The 26,960-nt window shown below is 38.3% G+C and overlaps 1 protein-coding gene across 2 annotated transcripts in view; it reads right to left on the bottom strand.

Moving 5' to 3' along the window:
• The window catches only part of SLC12A7 (solute carrier family 12 member 7), a gene marked incomplete at its 5' end in the record, with an annotated part of 67,889 nt that extends 41,470 nt beyond the window's left edge, over positions 1–26,419 (bottom strand). For both annotated transcript variants that reach the window (XM_080338957.1, XM_080338958.1), the window contains 6 exons: positions 2,531–2,661; positions 4,720–4,774; positions 5,495–5,641; positions 7,500–7,622; positions 10,109–10,203; positions 26,305–26,419. In XM_080338957.1, the coding sequence (XP_080195083.1) occupies positions 2,531–2,661; positions 4,720–4,774; positions 5,495–5,641; positions 7,500–7,622; positions 10,109–10,203; positions 26,305–26,419 (666 nt within the window). The remainder of the gene's footprint in view (positions 1–2,530; positions 2,662–4,719; positions 4,775–5,494; positions 5,642–7,499; positions 7,623–10,108; positions 10,204–26,304) is intronic.
• Positions 26,420–26,960: the final 541 nt, after the last annotated feature.

Below are 26,960 nucleotides of genomic sequence, written 5' to 3'. Positions count from 1 at the left end.
TAGAATTTTCTTTAGATTTAATTAATTTTAGACCAAATTTAAATCTAGTAAATTAATATTTACTAGAATGCTAGAAGATATTATTATTGTCACATCACCATGAACAAAAACAAGGCAAAACAAAAACCTGATTACAGAATATTTACATATACTTACTAGAGAAGTCCAACATTGTGATGCTGCAGAAGTATCAGCCTCTGTATGGAGGCACTCCAGAAGGTTTTCTTGTGCACATCGTTGCTCTGCTTCTCACAGCCTTTGCTGTGGAGAGCCACGGCACATGATTGATTTCTGTCCCTCTAAATGATCCACATCCCAGTCCAGGGGAAGAAAACAATAAAATACTTGTGCCTTGTGGTTAGGCTGTTCTGAAGTCTTCTGCTACATATGGCATCCTTGGATGCTTTTTACTTTGAATTCCACAGCTGACCCCCATACAAGTTAAAGCCAGCATGACTCTTAGATAGGGGGAACACAGCACGACATGGTGCTAGTGTTGTTAACATAAATCATATCTCACAAGCTAGCAGTAGTGAGGGAGGACTATCTAACTTCAAATCCAAGCTGCTTTGAATTTATGACATAGTTCACAGCAAGTAACAAATAGGAGGATTTCTGAAGTACGTCCTGTGCATACCAGCACTGTCTCTGATATGATGACCAACAACTGTCTGACCCCTCCTGGATGAGGCAAAGCCAATGTAGCTGGGTCACTGCCATAAAGGCAGTCTGACACAGTGTCTTTGGAGGAATATGAAATCTCAAAGTCAGTAATCTGAAAAGAAGGAAGTGGGATAGATTCTTAATTCCTACCTCATAGGAGATATGCCAGTCACATTCTCCATAACCTTTAATTGGGTAGCAGCTTTGCCCAGTGCACATGCCAGTGTCAAGTAATGTGGAAGCTGAAAATTTCTTAGAGTTATCCTGGGAATGCTTGTCTACTGCCAAGCCCACAGATTTTCATTTGGAAGAAGGAGAGGAGTCCTCCTAGACCAGGGGTGTCAAACTCATTTTAATCGGGGGTCACATCAGCCTCACGGTTGCCTTCAAAGGGCCAAATGTAATGTTAGGACTGCATGAGTGCAGGAGTAGTTATACAGTCCTAACATCACATTTGGTCCTTTGAAGGCAACCGTGAGGCTGATGTGGCCACTGGTGAAAAATGCATTTGACGCTCCTGTCCTAGATCTTAAGAAAACATGGCTTAGAAGGACTTTTGTCATGCTTACCTCAAGTAAGCAATTCTTCCAACAGAAATGTAGAGCCACCTGTGTATGTTGACTGCTTATTATGAAGCAGTTGCCAGATTTTAAATCTTATAGTCATGATCTCAAAACCAGAACAGTAAAATGGAAAATTAATTCCAGTAGATAGAACGTAACTGCAAAATGCCCTGAAGAGCTCACTAAAGGATTCAGAGCTCTAAGGCATACAGCCTGGGAAAAGTCAAACAAGATATATACTGAGAACTTACAAGCAAGAAAAAAAAAGTTAAAAAGAAAAAGTATGGGTAATACCACAAAATCCATATCCTTCTTAAAACCTGTGAGAATCACAAGGAAAGTAACCAAAACCACCTTCTGTTAGAAGAAAAAAAATGAGTAAGATTTCATTCAAAGTTGAAGAGAGACTCCAGAGGAAAAAAAAGAGATAAACTGACTCTCAAGATGGAATCTTTAGCTTTTCAATTCCAAGTCTAAGGTGAACTAAAGGAAGTGCTATGTGCATCTGTGCATTTTTGTTCAGAAAAGGAAAGGAGAACATACAACACAAAAGCAGCATAATATTATGAATAAACTTTTTTAAAGTTCACTGCAGCTCACCATGAACATATGCAGACAAACATTCAAAGAAGAAATTATTTCCTTCACATTTGTAAATTAACTATTTTTTAAAACTGACTTAACATCACTAAATCCAAATGATATTTCAGAGGAGCTGAAAATAGGTATTGACAACTATAATTTAATCTGCAATCTAATGTAATACTTCACTAAGGACTGCACTATCTCTTATGGCATTTTATTTTCATTTTTGATACAAAAGTTGTAGTTTTAATTAGGCACCAAAAAAAACAAAAAACCAAAAAAGTCACCCTTCTGTTCTGGAATTCTAGGTATGTCTTACTAAAATTAATATAGTTTTCCTTGCAACTCTGTAGGTGTATAGTAGTGCAGGCATAATTCATAGAAACATTCAGTATTCAGAACATGTTATGAAAAGGTGACATATATTGTATTTAGTACAAATTAGTAAACGTCAGTTAACAAATTCTGTTTCCTACTTTATTCTAAACTTATATCAAGCAGCCTTTGTTTTCGTATTGCTGACCACAATTTTTCGAACTTTTTCAAATAGTCACAAGGAGAGAAAGAATAAATATTGACATACTAGAAATATAGTATCAAAACATTAAAGAAAAAAAAAAAAATCACCAAACTTGTATGCATTTTAGGCCAAGTGTGTTCCTCAGCAATCTCCCCAAACAGACCGAATAGATTTAATCTTAAGAAAAAATAGTACTTACCAATAAAATTTCAATGGTACCGAGAATGTACATTGCTCCTGCAAAGGTTGTACCCAAGTAGAAACAAAGTCCCACTGCTCCACCAAACTCTGGTCCTAAAGACCTTGAAATCATGTAGTAAGAGCCTCCAGCTGTGAATTTAACAAAAAAAAAAAAAAACACACACCCCACAAACAACAACAAAAAAAACAACTCAAGACCTTCAGATTAAGGACAGCAGTAGAGAATAAAAATTTGAATCACTCAGTCAACATAATCAAGATAAATACTGCATGCGCCTCCATTGAAACGTTCACACCAAAATCTGTATTTAATGTCTATATATGAAATAGGCTGTTAGAACATACACTTTGAAGTGAAATGCGGAACAGAAAATAAATGCCAAAGAGGAAAAATCCACAAGCTAAACAATATAAAAGTAAATTAAGAAAAGCATATACAGGTACAAATACACGTGAATCAATCTTCAGTTTCTAACCTCAAGCTTCAATCATACAATAAACTTCCAGAGCAATTTCTTTATGAGATGGGGACAAAACAGAATTTGATTCACTAATGCATTCTTTTTTCTTTTCTGGACATGAAACCATTACCACTTTCACTACAGTTATTTTTTTCAGTACCATTTATAAGTGTTAGGTAGGGACTGTTTTTTCCTATCTGCTCATACTATTCATTTTGCCCGATTTTTTTCAATTCTCACTCATACTTCCCATATACATGCATCACCTTTAAGTTGTAAGCTACATGCCCCCCCTCCCATTTCACCTGTACCATTCCTTTCAATAAGGCTTTAACTTTCAAGCTTTTTCTCTCTTTAGTATCTAGACTTTCCACCCAACCCCCTCAAGGCATGCTCCTCTCTAGTTCCCTCTCCATCTTCTCTTAGTTTCATTATGTTTGTCCCACTCGTGAAAACTGAGGAAGGAGACAGAGAAAGGAAGAGCTGTATTTTAAATAAACATACACCAGCCTTATGTAAAATTAGCCTGCAAATAAGAAACACACTTCTAATCAAAGAGCAGATTCTGAAACAGCTTTTCAATATGAACAAATGAGAAATTAAAAATTTATGATTTAGCACCAATCCTTTTACTAAATACAGTGCTGTTGCACATAATGCTAAGAGACAAGATCCTGCTGTTTAGAAGGTCTCTTTCAATCCTAGGTTCCTATCCATGCTTTCTGCCTCCTCCATACATTCCAGCAGAAGCAGCATTTATCTAAAAAATGGTATCAACAAAAAAAGTGAGAATGAAGACCTGTCTAGTGTAAAAACTGCAAACTTCAAATATTTCTGTGACACTCAGATGTTAAGCAAAACCTTTACAAAAAACTCTAAAAATATGAGGGATAAAAGAGCAGAATATTTTAGTTATCTGATTAGAATAACTACATTTCATTATAAAGCATTTGTAGCAAAAATTTCTATTGTATTTATATTTCATATATGGCACTGTATCCATGAAACAACTATTTGACACCTGTGCAAGCAACAGCATTTACTTTTACCCAACAACTTAGGCATCAGTTCTGGAACCCCTTACTGAGCTGGAGAAGCTCTGCAAGCGAGGAATCATTTAAACTTCTGTTCATGACAATGTCTGAACACCAATATTATTTAGTGTGTTGAGAAACTGAAATGGAGAAGAGCTTCAAGGGCCAACTGATTTTGCATCTAAAAAAAATTTCAGCTTCATAATTGAAAAGAAACAAGTCGATCTATTTATCCTGAAAATTTAAGGAGATAAGCATTAACTAGAATGCTAATATACAAAGAGATTTCTGCCAGCAGACTGGTTGTTACTCTTGTAGAAAACAACATAACTAGCTCTAGCATTTAGAAATGGAGTCTAGGAAAATTCAGGTAAAAAAAAGAAGCCTATTTGTAAAGACATCTGCTTTGCATGAAGATGCGTCTCCATTAGTTCAAGTTATAACATCATATATTTCATTCAACCAGAACCAAATGATTGATGACAAAAATATGCTACAGTTTGTAACTCCCAGAAAGTTCAGTTAAAATATTGCATCTCACCCTAAAAAGTCATTTATAGATCAGTTAAAAGAAAATAGGCACTTGACACAAAAGCACTACTTCTGATATCTCAGACTACAGTAATTTCTTATCCCAGCTTTAAGCTTCCAGAATTTGACTGTTCACTATTTAAAATAAAATTCTTCATTACCTGGAACTACACCATTTGTTGCTATTGCACTCATTGAGATTGCAGTCAGCATAGTCTGTGGAAAGATGAAATAGAGGAAGTTCAGAATACTAAAAGTTTTTTGAAAGATGGGGTAAGACCAAGTGATCAAATGTAACACTTTTTATTTTTTTTAAATAAGATGTTACAGCAACCAAAATTGATCATATCTTTGGTTTGGGATATCCATATAAATTAAGTACTAATTTTTTTCACGAGATGATTCAGTTAAATTTAAATGTTTGACGCAGTCTTCAAAAAGAACTGGAAGAATACAGACCACCACTGAATATACTTAAAATAAGATATTCATTATTGCAATTAAATAGTAGTGACAAACTGATCAAGTGTCATTGTTACGACAATATCATCTACTAGTGGTCTCACATTCCAATATATTAGTTTATAGGCGTAATACTGTGGATTCATTTGTAGTTTATATTTCAGTTTGTTCTGAAGTTGTGAAAACCATGACAATTCAGGCCTCAATGTAAATAAGGAAATATTTGCTAAAAGCTGCTTTAATAAAATCCATATAATGTTTCAAACAAAAGTTTACTGTGATGAACTCAAACTCCATATAGGCTAGAATAATACATGACACTCAGTGCATATCTATCTATCTATCTAATGTCTCTCAAATACACTGATACTTAACCATTATGGAGAAATCTTTCTTTGCTGCTTATAAATTAGAAGGCAGCAGTACTCCTGTAATAGAAGATTTGGCCAATAGTAAATAAAAAGGTTAACTTACGCAAGCACAACACATGAACACAATGATGAAAGACTCAAGAACTCCAGCTGTACCCACAATCCATGTTAAACGTAGGAAAAGGATAACTCCCAAGATGTTCTGCAAGCAGGGCAGGTACACACCAATAAAAGTGCCCATACGTGGAACCTGGGAACAAAGTCAGAACACTAATTCCTTGGCACTAAACAATTTAAGTACATAAGGATTTCCTTCAACAAACACTTATCACAAATACCTCATTAATAAATGCCAAGTAAAAATGAATGGTAGCTTCAGAGTGACCAGCTCTGCAAACACTCATAGGTTATTTATGCAGAAAGATTCCCAAAAAGAAAAAATAATTTGTGATAGCAAACCGTCTCGTTCCCTAGGAACTAGGATGAAATCCTGACAGGGGTAGGATGGTCTTTTCTCTGTTAATTACAAAGCTTCACAAACTTTCTTCCAAAACACCAGCTACAGACTTACCGTTGAAGAGATGTTATGGCCATAATCAAAATACAAAGTACATTCTGCAAAAAAGTTGATCACCATTGCCATGCAGCTGGCCCACAAAATAATATTCAGCAAGTGTTTTCAATTTTTAACTAAAAACAGTGTGCTGGTTTGACTGAAAATGAATTAATTTTCTTTGTGCAGTTAGAAATCTTTCTTTTTCATAGCTAGCACAGTCATTATTTGGACTTAGTTTGAGAACAAGAAGATAACATCCCAGCACAGAGTCAATGTTTTTAATTGCTCTGATCTGAGAACTAAGGACATTCTGAACACTCTGCCCACAGGTGTGAGGCATTGAGGAAGAGGGGCATGGATGGGGCAGAGCTTGACTGACATCCAGACTGATTAATAAGAGTATTCATCACATTAGCATCATGCTTCATATTCAAAGAGAGTCAGGATCTTCCAGTATCTCTTTCACATCATCTTCGCTTTCTTTGCTCTTTTTGTCAGAGCTGGGGTAGTTCTATTCAAGACATATAGTATGGTCTTTTTGCCATCCTGCCATTTTGCAGAGGCCTTTGGGCCTTTCTGCCTTTTTCTGTCTCCTCTCTCCAGGATCAGCTGTTTGGGACTAGGTGGTGTTTACTGGGACTGGCTGCTCAGTGCAGATGGAGTTAGTGAGGAATTGCATTGAGTACTTTACTTAGTATCTATTGTAAATTTCTAAGTTTCAGTCACCAGGCCCAGCCAGTTCCAGGTTATCATTCCTCCTTGCCTGGGAGTTTTTGTACCCTGTCAGGTCACATGTTTTTGATCTAAACTTCCTCTTTCTGAAACATCTCCCTGCTCACAGAGGAATAAATCTAACATCTCATTGTAGAGTCCAATTATTGCGTATGTTCCATTTCTACAGAGGCCTAGATGAGCACTGTGGGTATCCAGTAGACTACTGTCAAAGAGTTCACTTGCTGTCTTCTAGTAAGTATGTTAAGTGATGTGCCTCTGCCTTTCCTTCACCCCCTGCCCCGGTAAATATCATATTTGAGGCATGCAATAAAATGTTTCCTTGGAATGTGTCCACTAAGTTTTAAAAATACTACAACACGCAGAAATGAGATACTCAGGAAAACTGCTGCCATGTTAACAAGAATAAATATGCTTGTGGATTTAAGAGAGGGACCTGTTTAATCTCAAGTTATCCTTAAATTTCAACTTGAGGTAAAAACTCAGACAATTAACATGTATTAATGAACCATCCAGGAAAAAAAGTCATATTGTATCCTCAGTGGACGTAGACAAAAGGATTGATGCTCATACAAGGACAGAATTAAAAAAAAAAGGAAGAGGAAACTGGATACACTGTATGTTTCCAGTCCTGGCTTTGCACACATTTTATCAAGGGCTTTTACAGTAATATCTTGCTAAAACATGCTGACAAGAACAGAGTTAACACAAGTCCTACTGCAAATGCAAACTTCACTCCTCTTTTTAGGCATCTGCGTATTCTCTTTTTAGGTTGAAATATGCTCCTCTTTGTAGTTAGCTTTGTTTCAACTTTAAGTACCTTGACTTCCTTTCGCTTGCTGTCTTCATCTGCTTCATGTTCCACCACACCTTGAGTCAGATTAGTGTAGTTTGCCAGTTTATTAAGAAGAGATGACACCATGGGATTACTATCCATTTCCTCCTGTTGGTATTTTAAGAATACTCCATTTATTAAATAGGCTTTTAAGAAATTATTTTATGGTACTACTTCAAACACATACTCAACAGGTCAGCCCTGATCCACCCAAATCCAAAAGTTAATATGACAAAATACCAGACAGTTTTCCACAAGAATTCTAAATCTTTCTAGAAGTTTAACACTACATGGCTATTTTGCAATATTTCACTTTTTTACAGCTGGAACATAACTCTATTCCTATCACAGTATGGTTTTCAGGGTCAAGTCATTATGGTGTTTTTCCAACATCTTGCTTATGTCTAGAGAATGGCTTCAAATTATTCAAACACCAAGATACTTAAGGACCGCTCTCAAGAATACTGCAGCAGGCTTACATATTTTATCTTTAACCATGCATATTACTTCTAAAGTATTTGTTGAAAATACAGGCACATATGCATATCATATGGAATTGCACATATGTAATATTACTTGACACAGAAGTCAGGCCATCTTTCTTTAGCCAAATAACTGCTACAAAACAAGAATATGCTAAAAAAAAAAAAAATAAAATCCATGAGAAGCACATTTAATGAAAGGATGCCAAGAAATGCAGAACCAGAGAACTCAATCAAGTATACAAGATCAAATACTGGAAGGTAGGCAAGAGATCAAGATTTCAAACAAAGACAAGAACTAAGGCATCTCCGCCCAAGGCATTAGGTCATGATAACCACAGTTATAATAGCCGAACTTCTTTGTAATAGTTCATACAAAATTCAAAACACAAGTCAGCTGAAAACAGTAGAAGAATAAGATCATTAGAAACATACTATGAGATATACATACTACCAAAAAGATTCATCACAACAGCACTGGAAGACTTAAATGCAACACTGTAACAGCACAGTCTATAATCTCAGATATGTAAAAGACAGTCATCATTATACCATAATCTGAGGATTTAATGTCAGCAACTATTCAAAATAACTGATGCAAGTATATGTTCAAAGGAGATTAGGGACAAAAAAAGCAGCTACAGCCCATTTATCAACACTGAGGAATACAACAGTTAATTTAAGCAACAGGAAGTTTTGGACATTGCTTTGTGAAATAGAGCTTGAAGGAGAGAAATTCAGTGACAAAACTCCACTACCATGGTTTCCCTCCAAAAATTGTAAGAAATTCCATACATGACTGACAGACAATTAATGACCATCATTACTTTGATCCTTAAAAGAAGACTCATCGAAAAATAGTAAAAATACATTATTTAGGTTATGCAGAAAGAAGGAGCTGAAAGATCATGTCCTCTGTGGAAAGATACTTCAAAGGAGACAAGATTGTATGGGAAAAACAAGAAAAAAATAGGTAGAATAGGTAGAACACAACAGCAAGATGGCTAAGCAAACAATGTTGGAAGGACATTGTTTATTGTTAACAGAAGCATCAAAGCAAGACCAGCTGATGCTACTAAAGTAGAAGAACTTGAGTCAAACTTTACTAAAAGTACTATTTCATTGCAAAAGTGGCACTTTAATGTAGCATATAAATATATTTTTTCTGTAAATAAATTAAACAGGTATTAAACTTGCATTATAAAGTAGATGTTTCTATTAGAAAATAGCTATGGTATGCTCTACACTGTAATTAGATACTGTAACTAAGTCATGGCCTATCACAGTTTGTTTTATAGTTTTGCTGCTTTAAGAGACATCTGTGTTCCCCTGTTCAACATATTTGCTAATCCTTTTAAAACTGGATATTGCTTGTGGGAGATTTAAGGAATTTTCTTGAAGTAAATGTGTGGATGGGTTTCTATCAGATGGAGATTTGTTATTGAACTAGCCAGGCCCACAGGAATTTCAAGGCCACCTCGTCAAGCTGAAAACAGGATCTACTGTGGGAGTAAAATAGTTCAGCAGCAACACGATGTATATCAACAGACCTATCAGCAGTGAGACTCAAGCACATGGACAGCTCATGAACACAGACAATATCCAATCAATTAATGCATGCTTGGAGCATGGACGTGTGATCAGGAAATAACCACATATATAAGGAGGCTTGTTTCTGCAATAAATTGCCTCTGCTTGAATTCACACTGGATTGTGTGGAGTCCATGATAATTCACCCTCACAATTGCTTTGTTAAAACCACTAGATTGAACTTTCGGCACCTTTCTGTAACAATTTCTAGATCTGAGACAAAATTTTTCATGCAAGACTGCTTATTTCGTATCTTATTAGCGTGTACCAAAATTTACTGTTCTTGCCTATACAGATAAACTAAAATATAGAAGGAACAAAACATCTTTTTAATAACATGCTTTTTCTTATTATATCATTAAAATTCGCTGAAATGGTATGTTAGCAGGAACCAAACCACTGAAAAGTTATTATTTTTCCCTCATTAAATTTCAAGAGAGAAATAAAAGGGTTTGCTTGTTTTCGTCTTGCTACCAGAGCCCAATCAAAGGTGGAATACAATTTGGGGGGTATTTAACTTACCTCAAAGAGAGCCATATTCTTTCCTTCATACATGTTTCCTCTGTCCATCTCAGCACTGTTAATAAATGGACTACTTTCCTTGGCAATTCCATCTCCTGGTGGAAAAGCACAACAATTGGAAACAAAAGGAAAATAAAAAAACAAGGTATACCACAAAAGGCATATTCAGAAGATGCTGGCTTAAGAAACGGTTCTAGGTAACACTGGAGGTGGCTGCCAAACACACTGTCCCAGACATGGGGACTCAGTGTCCACTGAGTGTCCACACAGTGTCCACATTTAAGGAAATTAAGTTTAACAGTCTAATCTTTATATACTATTCCACTTCTTAACTATTACTTATTATTCTTTAATACATACACTGATCTCTCCCTTTTCCTCTGCCTCATCTTCCTAGTTTACTTAAAGCACTTGATAATATAATTTCACATAAATCTTCTGGCCAACAACAACAACAAACCAACCAACACCAAGCAAACACATACTACCTTTTCATTACATTATCCACTCCCTCAAAAGAACTCCAGTAGCTGAGTCAGGAATTTACGAAAAAAACAACATAAAGGGGAATTATTTTGTAAAGGTTATGGAGACATTTTCATGACAGCCTACATTTACTCTATTCCTGATTGAAATCTCAATCTCATTAAGCTGTAGTTCTCCTGATGTGCTCTGGAATATCGCTCAAAAAAAAGCAGAATCCCTTTCACTGCCTGTTAGTCCACACAAACACAAAACCTATTACATGTTACCTATTACTGTCATAACACTGGCATTTCCAAATGGTCTCAAATCCTTCCCTGTTCCACTTTGCCTGTCTACACTTTTGCCCTTCTATTCACAAGTTACAACAGTAGCACCTACACCGTCTCTTTACTACAGAATTAAGGAACAGCTGGAGAACAAGTTGTACTCTTCTCCCTATGTCCTCCACTCTGTCCCTACAGCACATGAATCCCTACATGAAGTTCCAGAACAAATCTCTTGTAAACATGGACACCAGTCTCAGCACAAAGTATTATCTTGGTTGTAATAAAGCCTGAAATAGATCAGCTCCAATGTATTTAGAAGGTTGAGTTACCTTTTCCATAGATGAACTCTGTCCCTAACCAAATACATGCCAATTCCTCTCATCGTCATGCTGATGTGTACAACCACTAGGGCTTCTTAGTTAAGACATTGCACTTTCTTCCCAATATTTTTTGAACATTGTTGTTGGTTTTTGTTGTTGTTTTAAGCATGGTCATTTCAAGGAATTGAGCTATTTTTGCTAAAGTTTATGCAAAGCATTCATTACAAGGATCATGCCCCATGTGAAAACGTTTGGGGTTCAAAAGGCGTTTACACAAGGTTCTTAGGGACATGGTTTAGTTAGGTTAGGTTATTGCTGGGCTCAATGATCCTGATGGTATCTTCCAACTGAAATGATTCTATTATATTTGTCTTGCTAAGACTACACTTCTATTGACTTTCTTGCCTATTGACAGCTGGCCACTGTACTTACTAACTAAACATTAATTCTCCCTTCAGGGCACTTCCAATCCCCTCAGAAAGGATTACTCTTCAAACAGTGAGCTAGGACATTTCTAGTATTTTTTTGTTTTCATACAGATTGTAGTGTAACTGCAGTCACTACCTCAGTAGATATCATTAAACTAATCAAAAAATCAAAATATCAAAATGGTAGCCAAACAAATAATGTGAATCAGTATGCATAATTCTGAGGTTGAAGAATATAGTTTTGTCTTACCAGCTTTGGAGGTTGGAAAAAACACAAAAACCACCACCACTACAAAAAAAAATCAGCATGTCAGCACTGTACATTAGATATTTTGAACTGTAGGTAGGAAAATAGTGAAGTCTTCCTTTATATGCTTGTATTTCTAACCAAACTGTTAGTTGGCTTTGCTCCAATAGGAAAAAGCTCAGACCACAATGTCTCTAACAAACAAGTCTTGTCAAATACATCTAAAACTTCAAATGGAAAAAACAAAGAACTGAAGTTTCCTATTCTTCAAATTATTTTCCAGTGTTTTCAATCAGTATTCCATCTATTTTTAAGATTTCTAATGCTGCTCTTCAAAATAACCTATCAGTACCAGACTCTGTAACTCATTTCCTTAATACAATTGTCTCTTTTCATACTTAGTGGATGTTTGGTACAGCATTTTAATAGTATTTGACATGATCAGGATTATCTATTTTAGCTCTATTTAAAAGGGAGTCAATGCTGAAAAAGTGACCACAAAAACATACTGACAAGTGCTCTCTCATCTGCAGTTCACTGACTAATCCTACAAACTATGAACACCTTTGAACAAGCTCCTTTGGGTTTTCAGCATCGCTGTCAGCAAAAGTCACATTGCCTGTAAATTAAAAACCACAACCTCTGGAGGCATGCTTATTTATTATGCTTAGAAATACATTGAGCCTTACAAACATGTAACTTGAATTGAGATGTATTACACCATCCAGTAGAAAGAACTAGGTTTAGGACCTCAACACATTGTCTCACGATAGTTGCTGATTAATGAAAGAAGCTACTATCGCAATCTATAGCTCATCCTTTCTTCAAAGGAAAGGATTCATTAGGAAACCAGAACTGAAAGAAAAATATAGGATTTACACTTTTCACAAATGTCACCTCTGGTGCGTCAAGTGGAATGGAGCAAACAGAAAAAAATTCTTTTAGTTGCTTCCACTGAGGTAGCATGGAATATAGAAATAAGTATTTTATTCCACTAGTAAGTCTCAAGCCATTTACAGCTTTGTATTTTAACCCTATTCCCTTGAATTCTATGAGTAAGCTTAAAGATAATCAAATCACAAAATCATTTAGGTTGGAAGAGACCCTTGAGGTTACAGTCCAGCCATTAACCTAACACTATCAATTCCACCACTAAACCATGTCCCTAAGCACCACATTTATGCATCTTTTAAACACCTCTAGGGATGGTGACTCAACCACTTTCCTGGGCAGCCTGTTCCAGTGCCTGACAAGCTAAGTACCTTTCTCTCAGGCTTCCATAAAACTGCATCAACTCTAACTCTTCTCAGGTGTGGAGGCAAGTTAAATATACAGTAAAAATGCTAACTTTCAATGTAGTTCTAGACATTCCCCTAAACCGCACATCTTCTGGAATCCAATTAAAACTTCTGCAACTAAAGCACTCTAAGTATCTCTACTTACTGTTCCTTGATTTCTGAAAGTAATTCAAGTTATGAGGGCTTACAGGCAAAAAAACCCCAACAAAAACAAACAAAAAAAAGCCCCCCCCCCCCCCCCCCCAAAAAAACCCCAAGCACAACAGGAACAGTAACAACAACATAACACAACAAACAACACACCAAAACAAAAAAACTTAAACCTGGATTACATTAGTCATCCATTTGAGCAAGTGTTTCATCTTAGACCACCACTGGTGTTAAAAGATCCATAAGAAAGGCAAAATAAATCCACAAAAACCTCTTCTATGGGCTCGATTAAAGTATAATGTTTCCTCTGTCTTATGACACACACCCAAAACCAAAAACACCCTGATGTGACATTCCTTTCAACTTAACATAATGTGATAAAAGCCTAAACTCTAGAAATAAATGGTTCCCCATCCAAATATATAATTTTAAAAAATATTATTACTGGTTTTAATCTGCTGTGGAATGTTCATATACTATAGCTCAACTCTGTACTTATTGAGGGACCAGTACACAAACTAAAGTCATAACTAATGTACCTTTCCTAGAAGCCTGTCTGCTACTTTCTGTGTTGATGGGACACGCAAAAATTTCAACTCTTGATTTCTACAGATAGTCAAACACTGTGATGGGTATAGCTATATTTACATGGAAGTTACCTGCAACAAACTACATTTTCTTTTCTACATGAGCTATACAGCTGCATGCAGACAAGGCAGGAGAAACATCTCAAGTTTGGGAGGTAATATTCAGAGCATTCATGCAGGCAGATGATCACAACATCCACACCCAGACACCCCAGCCCGCCAGTTGCCAACACAGTGTAACCAATACAAGTCAACACAAACCATCCTAGAGTTGTGGTAGCCTTGAGTTTAGAGCTGCCAATGACATCAGATGACTTCTCATTAACATTTCCACACACCAAACAAAACTTACATCAGAAATGCCTGCGTATCACAATTAAAAGTGTTGGTCATAGAACCAAAAGACAGTGCTTTGTTCAAATTTGTACTCCTCCAAAGTTTCAGAGCAGTGATCTTCCCAAACATTGACAGGTAGAATACTTTAAGGTATACTACTGTTTAAAAGTTTCTAAGCTGATGCAAACTGGTCTATTTTATACAGTGTAAGAAAGAACATAACAGTATAGCTTAAACAGGCAGAAGCCATCTTTGCCACCAACGGGGTGGCCTCTCATTTCCCTCTCACACTTAACACTCATCCATTTGTGTCCCTGTATCACACTGTTCCTCACACAAACAGAACTTTTCATTCTAAATGCAACAGTAGTGTATGCTTAATGATGAGTTGGAAGATAGTTGTTTTGCTTTTGTTTTTATTCTTGCTGCTACTTTTAATCCAGATGAGTTTGTGTGTTCCCTACACAAATGCTTGTGCTTTCACTAGAGAATCCACCAGTGCAGGAATGAGCAATCACTGTAAGCAAAACCACTCTCTTAGCATTGATGCCAACATTACTAAATCATAAAACTAGAGTGGTTCATTTTCCTCTTTTCCCATCCCTTCCCCATCTCAAATCAAAAGAGGTAGAGTATGAGGGAAAAAAAAAAAAAAAAGTGTTGCAGGCATCTTGTCTTAGAGAAATTGGCAGAGCAGGGCTTGGTGTAGAGGAGGAAATGATTGTTTAAGTGATCCTAAATTTGTACTAGGATGCCTACTCAAGAGATTAAGGATAAAAATAAATCAGATTAGATGGTCTGATATTGTTGTTCCACAGGTTGCAGAATTGTTTCTGTGTTGCACTCTATAACTGAAAAAACATACTGAGATTTGACCAGTATTTCTCTTTGTTTTCAGAACTGAAATAAGAAAAAAGCCTACCAATTTATCTTTATAAAGATTAAGGGGGTTTGTTAATTACTGGGAAAATATTAAAGAAATTGTTCCTTATTTCTATTTAAATAGGGCTCTTTCAGACTTCTAGCTGTAACATTTTAGTACACCTTCTAAATTTCACCACTCACACTTAGTATTTTCTATCTGTGAAAGTAACTATACTTATTAAATCTCAAGTATCCTTCCAAAAAACTGAAACAGTTAAGTTCATAAAACATTTTCCTAACCTTTATTTTGCGGCAACATTCTCTCCAGTTTAAGTTTAGATAACTTAAAAAAATTTCAATCTTTAAAAATCAAATAGATCCTTCAAACACCAGTCTCAATCATGCTATTTACAGAAGATTATACATCACCTCTCTACTCCAAAGATCAGGCTAGCCTTCTTTACCATGGCATTAAACCAAGTTCATGATATTCTATTCCAGTCTGACCCCCAAATCCTTTCAAGATTCACTGCTTCCTCACTGTCCCACACTACATCTGTTATTATTGTTCACATTCAAGAAGTGTTCTATTTGCCTTTGTATTCAAACACATTTTGTCCAAAAAAGTAAGCATCTGTGCCTCCTATCATGCTGTAAGGGCTTAATATCTATCAGAAAAATAAAACCAGATTCTTTTTATATGACAAAAGAATACAGGTGGTGTTTTAACAAGTAAGAATGATCTAAAACCTTTGAATCACACAGCCTCAAATAAGACAGCTTAACTATGATAAAGTATAGCTGTTCGCTAAACAAGTACACATGTAAAGCTAAGATGTCTTGTTCCCCCCTAGAACTTTATAGGCTGCTATCTAAAGTAGAATGCAGTTGAAGAATAATACTTCATAAAGAAGTCCTAACCTTTCATAGTTTCCAAAGGGCAATGCTTAATCATAGTCCATATAACTTGAAGCAGCTTCCTGTTAGCCAGATGCAGGTGAAAAAAAACAGTTTTTAATAAAAACTACATTAACATTTTCATTAAGTTATTATTTGGTCACATACAAGAACAAACCACTGCGCACAAAGAATATGAAGAGCCTGTTTAGACAAGGGTAAACAAGCATTTACTGTTAATATAAACAAAAGGTAAAAATACAGAAAGTTTAAAAGTCACTAAAACTGATGTATACAAGTGTCACGTCCAGTAAAGCTGCCTGTGGCAAAAAAAACTGTAACTGCTGTCTCTATCATGCATATTTACTTCCTAGATGTCCAAATTTTCAATTGTCAGGCAACTAAAGAAAACTCAGATAATCTTAATTTAATTTCTTACCAGTCCTAATTCAAAAATATATAGAAGTATTCTTTGGATCTCCAACATAAACTCACATTTTCAAAAGTAACTACCTTGCTTTAATTCAAATCATGAAAAGGCATCAATAACCTTGTTTGAAAACATCTTGCCTCTGAATTTTTGCATCAGATGGGTTTAAGAACTCAGTGTAATCTACTTCAAAGTTGCAGGTCATTGCGTTGGTTTTTTTTTTTTTTTAGAAATATCTAAGTATATTTACTATATCACCAATTTCTTCAGCACAATTTATGGAAGTTATCTTGAAAAGCAGAATGCAGTGTACTTAAGCTCCTTATAAACTCCTTAACATAACTGAGAATTCTAATGCTATATCCAGCAATTACCTCATCAACATTACTGAACTTGAGTTCCTTTACTTAGGCTACTATTACAATCAAGCAAAGGCTACTTCAAATGAAAATACACTGCAAAAGCTCTTTATAATTCTTTAAAATATTCCTGTAAGTACAGAATCTGCTATTTCAGTAAAAGACTCATTAGAACCACAGTACTGTCTTTTAAAGAGACTCACTTGGAGTTGTCCCACTTTCTTCATAATCTTGTTCACTCATGGTTAAGCAATATCAAGTTATTCCCCTTGGTTGATTCTTCACGTATCAAGAATTGCAACAGGAAACTGACAGTTGCTTCCTCACTGCTTTGTGTAAGACCTCAAATCCTGTTTCTTACCAGTATCGGATTAGTCTTGAAACAAGTCATTAACGCTTCATGCAGTGTGAAGGATGCACATGACACAGCCAAACTACACGACAGTCACAGAACTTCCTAAAGAGAATTAAGCTGGAGCATTTCTGTCAGCAACAAACAGCGTGCTTAGTGAAATGGTCAGGATTAAATTACTAAAACATCCCATGTCTGCCTAATGACAAATGCATGTAAAGTTTTCTTTCCATCAAATCAATTCACTTTAAAATACTTCCATTAAGCAGATCAGTATACATTAGTAACAAGTATTATTAACCTACTCCACAGATCTACTATTAAGAGTTCACAGTCAACTGTGGAAATGCTGAAAGGGCTGAAGGCTCCTTACATGCCCGTTTCCCAAAGTTCCTGCTTCCTAGAACCAGCTTTGCTACTTGCTAGGCCCCTAAAAGAGCCACTTCAACTCACTGATGCTGCAGAAATAGCCTGCCTCCTGTACTTCCCCCTTTTGATTCTTTTAACTGTTTTTCCCCATGGACTGCTTCTCATTCTTCACAGGCAAAATAAATCAGTTTGTACAAGTCCTCAGCACACATTCCACAAAGCAAGAAAGTCAATAAAGGGAGACAAAGATAGGACTGTTCACTAATGAATCACAGCAATCTATTAGGTTGCTCATCTTTAATGTCCTGGTAAGTTTCTGTTAGGACAGCTCTACTGGCAACAAAGCAAAGTTCTGACATATTTTCAAGGATGTTCTAAACTTTCATTTCTGAAGCTAGAAGAGAAACACATAAGCTTCCCATTCTTCAAGACTGAGGAAATCTGCGGAAAGATTTTATTCTCTTCAAAAAGTAAGCTTCTAGGAAGACGCTTTTCATTTTAAAAAGTTTCAAACTTGTGTGCCCCTTGTCAGAAGGAAAGAAACAGAACAAGTTTAATTTCTTCCAGAAACAGATTTTTTTTTTTCCCAGAAGCTACACAGGATTTTAAAAAAAAAAATTTTTTTTTGCAAAGCAGTTATCACTCAACCTCTCACCTCCCAAAGGTTCCCAGAATTATTTCTTAAATAGGTGGAATGCTGCTTATTTCTGGTTGCCATAAGTTAGCTAAAGGACACAGCTAATTAAGGTACCTAATTAAGAATGTCAGCTATTGAAATCAGGATGCAGATAATAAATACTGTCAATTGACACAGACATTAAGGCATGCTTTCATATTGCTGTGATTTAAGAGCAAAGTGCATCCAATTTTGCAAATACTTTAAAATTTGCATATGAAATCAGAGAGACTGCAGTTTTCATTGACTTCATGTGGTGGGCTGACTTTGGCTAGCCACCAGGTGCCCACCAAACTCTCACTCCTCCTGAACAGGACAAGAGGAGAAAATAAGATTAAGAAGCTTGTGAGTTGAGAAAAGGACTGGAAGATCACTCAGCAGTTACCTTCATGGGCAAAACAGAATTGACTTATGGAAAGTAATTTAATGTCAATTATAGAGTAGGATAATGAGAGATCTAAGAACCTTCCCTCCATCCCTCCCTTTCTTCCCAGGCTTGACTTCATTCCCAACTTCTCTACATCTTCGCCCTGAGCAGCCCAGGGGGTCAGAAAATGGGGGGTTGTGATTATGTGCCACTCCTCCCTCCTCTTCAGTGCAGGGTTCCACTCATGGGAAACAGTCCTTCATGACCTTATCCAATATAGGGTACTTCCTACGGGCTGCAGTTCTTCAAGTACTGCTCCAGTATGGGTCCTTTCCATGGGGTATAGCCCTTCAGGAACAGCAACCTGCTCGAGCATGGCCTCCTCTCCACATGCAACAGTTCCTGCCAGGAGCCTGCTCCAGCATGTGCTCTCCACAGGTCACAGCTTCCTTCAGGGCACATCCACCTGCTCTGGCATGAGGCCCTCCAAAAGCTGCAGTGTGATTATATCCATGAGCTGCAGGGTGACAACTTGCATCCTATAGTCTCCACCACAAGCTGCAGTGGTGCCTGGAGAATGTCCTCCCCCTCCTCCTTCACTGACCTTGGTGTCTGAATAGTTGTCTCTCCCACATATTCCCTCTCCACTCTCTTCACTCCTGTTGTGCAGTGGTTTTTTACCCTTTCTTACTAAGATCACCAATGGGCTTTGGTCAGTAGCAGGTCCATCTTGGAGCTGGCTAGAATTGGCTCTGTCTGACGTGGGGGCAGCTCCTGACATCTTCTCACAGAAGCCACTCCTGCAGCCCTCTTGCTATCGAAACACACTTTATGTATTTTTCTTTCAGCATGGAAGGAAAAAATGTTCACAGCCCCTGCCAAGAGTGATGACATCACTCAATTTGTCTTTGTTGTCACCACTGTGTCACATGGAAAACATACTGCAAACCTAAGGTACTTATTATCTTGGGGTAAAGGAAGGTAAATAGAAACCTGACAGGGTAAGTTACACTATTAGCAGAATTAAAATTCTGCTAGCTACTGTCTGGACAGTTCACAAGGCCATAGCACACAAATAATTGCAGTTATACAAATTATACTGTGTAGCAGAAATGCTCCTTGTTTGACTGGTACATTGAATCAAATAGGAAAACACTATCTGATTCCAGAAAAAAATACCACATAGGCCACAAAAGGATTACATAGGGGAAAAAAAAAAAAAAACAAACAAACAACGTAGGAGAATCCATTTAAATTTATAGGATAGATAATTTAAAACAAATTCTGTTAAGGGAGGAAAACCCTCAAGCATCAATATTTTTACTCAGATTCAGAGAATAAGTGCCCTGTTATAACATTCTATAGTTCACTAGTCTGGAGAGCAAATAAAAATAGCACCAATTGTTCCATTTCCCATACTTCAGTATCTATTTTTAAGTAAAGCAACAACATACTTCAAAGATGCAGGAAAAATTAATCAGGGCAGTGCTTCCAAAACAGGTGGTTTTCTGTATTGAGGTGGGGGTAGAACAATACTGTTTTTCTGCAATAAACTGATTCAAGGAAATAAAGACTCTTAAAACAACTTTTTAAAAGCAGCTATTTTTATCTCATAGCTGTTTTCCTGCTGATTTGGCTCCCTAAAACAGTTCACAGGCAGTAGCAATGGAGAGAATCAAAATACTTTTTCCCCCCCATCAGAGAATAATAAGATCTGCTATGCAGTAACAAACTATATCCCTTATGAAAGGCAGCCCTTACAATGCCTACCTGTGAGTTTTTAACATAAGTCACCTTAAACATGCACCATAAAAAACATTACAAGCAAAGTTCTTTTAGGAAAAAGAGTAAAAAAAAAAAACCCAGTTCCATCAGAAAACTTAGTCACCATATTCTGATGGCTTCAAAAGTAGTCTCACCAAAAGAGGAATCAGCAGAGATCAAAAAAACCTCAGTAATAATATTTTCATCACAGGACCAGAGAAGTTAAAATTATGCTAACTGATACCACTGTATCTGATGTTACTTTCCACTGGAATATTCTACTTCAAAGTTGCTTTATGACTAGAATTATTTACCTTTAGCTCTTCAGCAAGAACACAGTAAAAGAATGTTAGCATTTCATTCGCATGAAGACATGGTCAAAATAATAATTTCCTGTCCATCTCAAGCATTAAAATCCTCTCCTTCACTAAAAAGGTCAAAACTACAACACTCCAAAATAAATGTTTAAACAGTTAAAAAATGCTAAGTGACCACTTACTCCACAGTGAAGTTAGTTTATCATCCTTAACTCTGCCTCCTTTATTTGCCCCTATTTCCCTTGGGGTTATCAATACCCAGCAGAAACACATATTCACAATGATGCATGTAGCTGTATCAAAGAGTGAAAGGAACAATTGGAGCACCTTGGCAGAGCTAGACATGCATCAGGGATCAACCCAGACAGTCAAGGCCCCTCAGAGCAAAGAAAATATCTATGTGTAACTCCCACACCTGTGATCACATGTCAGATATGCATCTACCTGCAACAGGAATAGTATTTTGCATTCCAACATTATATTATACAGTAAGTCATTGAGGTGGCTGGGTAGGACAACAACATGGTTTTTGCAAAGCAAGATTCTCACATGCCTACAAGAGTTCTTTGAAAGAATCAACAGCAGGAACCCAATTTATACAGTCTGCCAAGATCTCCAAAAGACTTTTGAATAAGTCCTTCTCTGAATATACTTCAGGAAATGAAGCAACCACAGAATAAAAGACAAGATATTGCATAAGCCATAGGTAAATAGTTTTGTAAGAAAAGACAGATATGGCCTACTCTCGGAGACGGAAATAGCAACTGAAGTTCTTCTGGGACACATGATGCTCCACACATAATTAAAAAACAGCAAGAAAAATAAACATGAGATGGCCAGAGATGTTACAGTTCTAAACTATTTCAAGTTATTTGGAATACTAAAGGCACAGGTCAGTTGCAAAGAGCTGCAGATCTCCAAGACTAAATGAATGTTAAAACAACATGCAAAACTGGATGTAGAAATTTAAAGAGTAGATATATACATATATGAAGGAAAACAATCCTAAACCAGTTGGACTCCAACTGATTGTTACTTCTCATGAATTAGACACTTGCGTTATGATTGTTTCATGAAAACATCAGTTCAATAATCACTTTTCAAACCACAACCTGAACATCAGAAAGGAAAAGGGAAAAAAGTCCATGTGAGACAAAGGTATGAAAAAAAAGACCAACACAACACCATTTGTTCACAACTCGATTATCATGCACAACACTTCAAAATGAACAGAAGTGGAAAAAGTTCAGAGAAAGAAAGAACAATAAGCATGGAACAGTTTCCATGTAAAGAAGAATAAATTAGAGTCTTCAGTTTGGAAAAAATGTGATAGGGTTAAGATGGGACAAGGTTTACAAAAATCTTGAGTGATCTAGAGAGGGACCTGACAAGTATTAGTGTGATTTGATGCCCTTAATCTGATGACTGGATCAGAAAAACAAACAAGAGGTAATTTGCCTTTGAGCAGCAGATCTTACTGCTAGTTTCCAAGTCCCAAAAATATACATTGATTCCTGACTGCACAAGAGAACGGAAGAGAAATTCACAGAGTATATTTGGAATACAAGCAAATTTATAACTTAATCTAAACTCACAAAAAAAATGAGAAGCTAATCCAGTTTCATAGAAGTTTCATCTTTTTCTGACCCACAAGTTCCTGGAGCCTGGAAGAGCATGTGGAAAACAGTATTGTATTCGCCAACCCATGCTCCCATGCATATTCCTAGGGCTGAGCCTTTAGCCAGTACTGGAAACACTGTGCACACTACTGCCTAAGCACATGAATGGGGCAGAGAGGGATAACTAACCTGTGGAGGCTAAAGAAAGGGAGTGAAGACATCAGTTTGCATTACTTTGGGGTACAGAAAACTGGACCTACTGCAATGGGATGAAGAGGAACACGTAATACTGTATTTTCCTGTAAAGCAAGTTCTGAACTACAGAATGGTTCTGTGTTTGAGCACAAGCTGACAGAAAATATACTAGACATCTCAGCAAGATTAGCCTATCTTCCCTCAATTGCACATACGTATACCTGCTTCAACTAATCCCTGGATTTTCAGGAATCAGCATTTCACAGAAATTCACAGAATTTATGCTTCATTAGTCATATGATGACTTCTCAGTAGATGACCAGGTTTGCCATTGATATTCCTTGTACTTGAGGGCCTTCAATTTAAGAGGATTTTGTAAGTGTTAGTTTTCATAATGGTTTCTAAATATGACGGCTGTGTGGTCAAGTAAATAATACCGTGGGAGAAGAAAAATGAGCCATGCTTTGAAACATCTGACATGCAGAGCTGCTAACGAAATAGAGATTTTATCAACTTTACAAAGTTTTGACAGCTCTATCTAATAGACAGTCACTACTGACATGTGTAAAGAAAACAGATAAAAAACCCAACACAAATCAAATAAGAAATTCTGGTTTAAAACTACACCCATAACTGCCTATAATAGATTCCTGTTTCCTTCTTGTCTTCTACCTGTTACTATTTCCTGACCGCCCTTCCCTTGCAGTGTATTATGAACACATTCAAAGACATATGCTTCTGCACAGGTACATATGCCTTCTGCTACTTCGTGCATATTTGAGTCAGCAGCCTCCAACCCTCAACTACATTGTTCAGTCCAAGCAGTAATTTCCACTCTGCCCCCCTACTCTTCCCAAGTACTACTTTGGCCAGTGCTATAATCCAGCCACTCAAATAGCCACTCACCCAAGTCTTTTCTCCTTCACACAGATGAGGGTATCACATAACCAAAAAATACAATGCTATACACTTTCATACAATTATGGAGTGAAGAGTACAGAGTAAGAACATCCCATCTTACTTCATTATCACATAGACAAGTATCAGATAAGAATGTGTGGAAGGAGATAAATGCACAGAATTGGTAAGTGCCTTGCTAATAAGATACCAGAACTACCTTACGCATTATCTAATAGCTGAAGAGCATACAGCCTGCTTCCCTCCAAAAAAGTGTTGTAGGTTTGGTGGGGGTGGGTTTTGTTGTTCTGGGGTTTTTTTGTGGGTTTTTGGTGGTGGTGGTTGTTTTTTGGTTTTGTGGGGGTTTTATTTGGGGGGGAGGGGGGGATTTAAACAAGACACTAGTGCAGTCAAGGAAATCGCAGAACAAGTACTTTGTTTTTAAACCAGACAATTCAATCAAAACTGATACAATTCTAGATTCCTGAACTAGTGGAACAATATTATATGCTGAGCTATATAGGCTAAGGGTGAGCTGAAGGCAAAGTTCCCATTCCCACATCTTTTTTTTTTTCCCCCCTATCACTGCTCATCATTACCCCCCTTCTCACCTTGACACAATTCTAGCCATTATCAGACTTTTGCAGCCCTCACTCAGCTCCAAAACATAGGAAGCATGTTTTTCCCTCTGCAGGAGTTTAGTTTTCTGCCAGTTTAGCACACTGAACCAGCCCAGTGAAGTGTCTCATGAGCACCAAGGTCAAGCACAGGAAAAAGGAAGGGGACCCAGGGGCAAAGAGGAGGGCAGAGAAGGAAATGTTTTACTCCCTAGGCTTTTTCTCAAGGCTGTAGCTGACAAAAAGGAAAGCACTCCTTCTCTGCAGAGTAGGCTTTTAGATAGGCTTAACTACAACAGCTTTTAGCTGTACTAATAGTTTAGAATTCTTTAAAGTTTTCAGAAGAATGAGTCAAGGAGAATTATTTGATTACACAGCATTAACAAAACTTTATACATGACAGGTTAACATACCACAAACATCAATATAATACCTGAGGAAACATAAAGTATGCTATTCATGTCTCAAACCTCTGTATCCAAGTATAGCATTTGACCCCTTAATGAAGTCAGAACTCTCTGACTATACTTCGTTTACAAGTCAACACCCTCACTTTTCAGTATTTTCCTCTCCCTCTTTTACAGGCACATTAATGTGAGAAATCATACATAAATTCATCTGCTCAAGTTTTTTTAACACATATTCCAAGTACTGCTAGTCCACACAAATTAGACTTAATTGCATGAAGAATTATTCTTTTTTAATCACAACCCTAAAGGTTAGAAATACGCTACAAGAGTGACAGTTCCACTCTTCCCCTCACCCTCCCAAGATGTCCAAACATTTCAAGCCTTGCAGGTGCTTCATATATACACATGGTCTAACAAACTCTGTCTAACTATGCATGTTCAGTACATTGGCATACCATCTGACTGAACACTAACTGTAAATAGCTCTTCTACCATAAGGAAAACAAAAAGCGCACAAACAGATTAATGTTATACTGCTGTCACCCATCAGTACAGGAAACAAACTGTGGCCACGGTTTATGCTATTTTGTTGGGGTTTTTTTATTAGAAAATTGTGGTAGTTATTTGAACACTTGCTCATTGCTTTAATATATACTACATGTAGTTGCATTTCCTTTGGTGTATCTTTCACAGGTCACTAGGGGCTTGAGGGTAGTTAACAACCCAGCTTTGTCAGTTAGGTGTTTTACTGGATGATCTTCCTAAAAAAAAAAAAAAAAAATACTTGTGCAAAAAGAAATTAAAATAATATACACATATTAAGTTTGTCAAATATCTGTTTTCATATCTCTACATTCACATCCCACAGTATTAGCCTTACTTATCTGTGATCTATACGACAAAAAGCAGAAGCTGCCTTTTACAAAAACCTATCTTTCCACCTGTGATCATCTAGCAATAAATAAATAGACCACGCACAACAAACCATTAAGAATGAGTGCTGACTGTAACCTAACGTCCAAAATAATGTGCAAGATAAAACCAGCAATCACAGAGCTAGCCGCGATTCGAGCACCATACTTCGTATTGCCGCCGCAACAAGCTTCAGAAAGAGGAAGTACTAAGGGCTCCTGAGGCAAACGAAGAGTTATTGCTTCCCTAGCAGTGCCCTATCACCCGGGTGAGAAAAGCACTCATTTCCCCACCACCACCTGCAGAAAAACACGCATGCTGCTGCATAAGAGGCCGCCCAGACCAGACCCTCGCTCGCGAAGTCCCAGCTCCACCTCAGGCTTGATTCTGCTCCCCCAAGCAGCTTCAGGGGCGAGGCCTAGCAGGAGGCAAGGTCCTGACACTGCACCGTCAGGTAGCGAACACCTACTTCACCCCAAGAAACGGTCGCTGGTGCAAAAGCACACGGTTGGACAACCACCTGGAGCAAGCCCGGAAACACTGCGCTCTTCTCCACAGCCACAATCTCCCGTGCTACCTCTCCCTCTAGTGAGCTTCAGCAGGACTTAGCTTTCAGACAGAGCTTCCAAGCCCGTCAGTTAAACCGCCAGTGGCACCGGCTACTCCCGCTCTACACACCAGCGGGAGGTACTGACCGCGCCGCGCCCGCCTCCGGGCTCCTCCGCTCCCGCGGCCGGAGCCAGCCGGCAGCACTTCCTCCTCTCGGCTGGTGGCGGTGGCTTATAGAAACAAAGAGAAACAAGCTCTCAGACGCCCCAGGCGCCGCACTTTCGTCCTGTCCCGAGGCGCTCTTCTCCACCTGGACAGGTAGCCCCAGCACTGTCCACTGTCGAGACGCGAGGCGGCTCCTCCATAGGCCACAGGGGTCCCCCGGCGGCGAACCGGTCTGCCCCAGGCGGCAGCCCCACTCCCCCGCACACAAAGCGCCGGCGGTGTCCTCAAGCGCTACTCTCCGGCAACTCTCCACTCTCACCGGGGCCTCGGTCCCTCTCGTCGTCTTCCACCTTCTGCCACTGCCCATCCCGCTCCGCCGGTCCCCGCTCCTCGCCCTGCGCCTCCACCGGCACCACCGTGAAGCTGGTCGGCATAGCGCAGCCGACCCCGGGACGTATCCGCACCTTCCCCCCAGCAGGCAGGCTAAAGCAGCGCTGCCGCCTCCCTCACGTGACAGCCATTTCCTCACTCAGCGAGGGGCGGGGGCCGGATCGAGCCCCCGCCCCCTCCCGCCTCTTCGCCGCCTGACTGACGGCGCTGCGGCCGAGGCTCCGGAGAGGGAGGCGGGGGCGGGGGCAGCGGCCTACCCTGGAGCGAGGAGGAAGAGGAAAGGGGTGGGTGTTATGACTAGCTCTGATTTACAGGCACGCAACTTCTCAGCTCAGAACTGAGGCAGGTGGGTGGGAGGTTTTGTTCTCCCGCGGAGCGCTGTGGCGTTGGCGGGGTAAGTCGGTCCAGCCAGCCAGCCAGCCAGGCGAGGGAGGTGATTGGCCTGTTCTGCTCTGCACAGGTGCGGCCTCACCTGGAGCACTGTGTGCAGTTCTGGGCACCACAGGATAAAAAGGATGTAAAGCTACTGGAGAGTGTCCAGAAGAGGGCTACAAAGCTGGTGAAGGGTTTGGAGGGGAAGCCGTG

Source organism: Nesoenas mayeri, assembly GCF_963082525.1.
Source record: "Nesoenas mayeri genome assembly, chromosome: 2".
In the NCBI taxonomy this organism is placed as follows: domain Eukaryota; kingdom Metazoa; phylum Chordata; class Aves; order Columbiformes; family Columbidae; genus Nesoenas; species Nesoenas mayeri.
The sequence above is the reverse complement of the archived record's forward strand: the minus strand, read 5'-3'. Positions and strand labels throughout refer to the sequence as shown.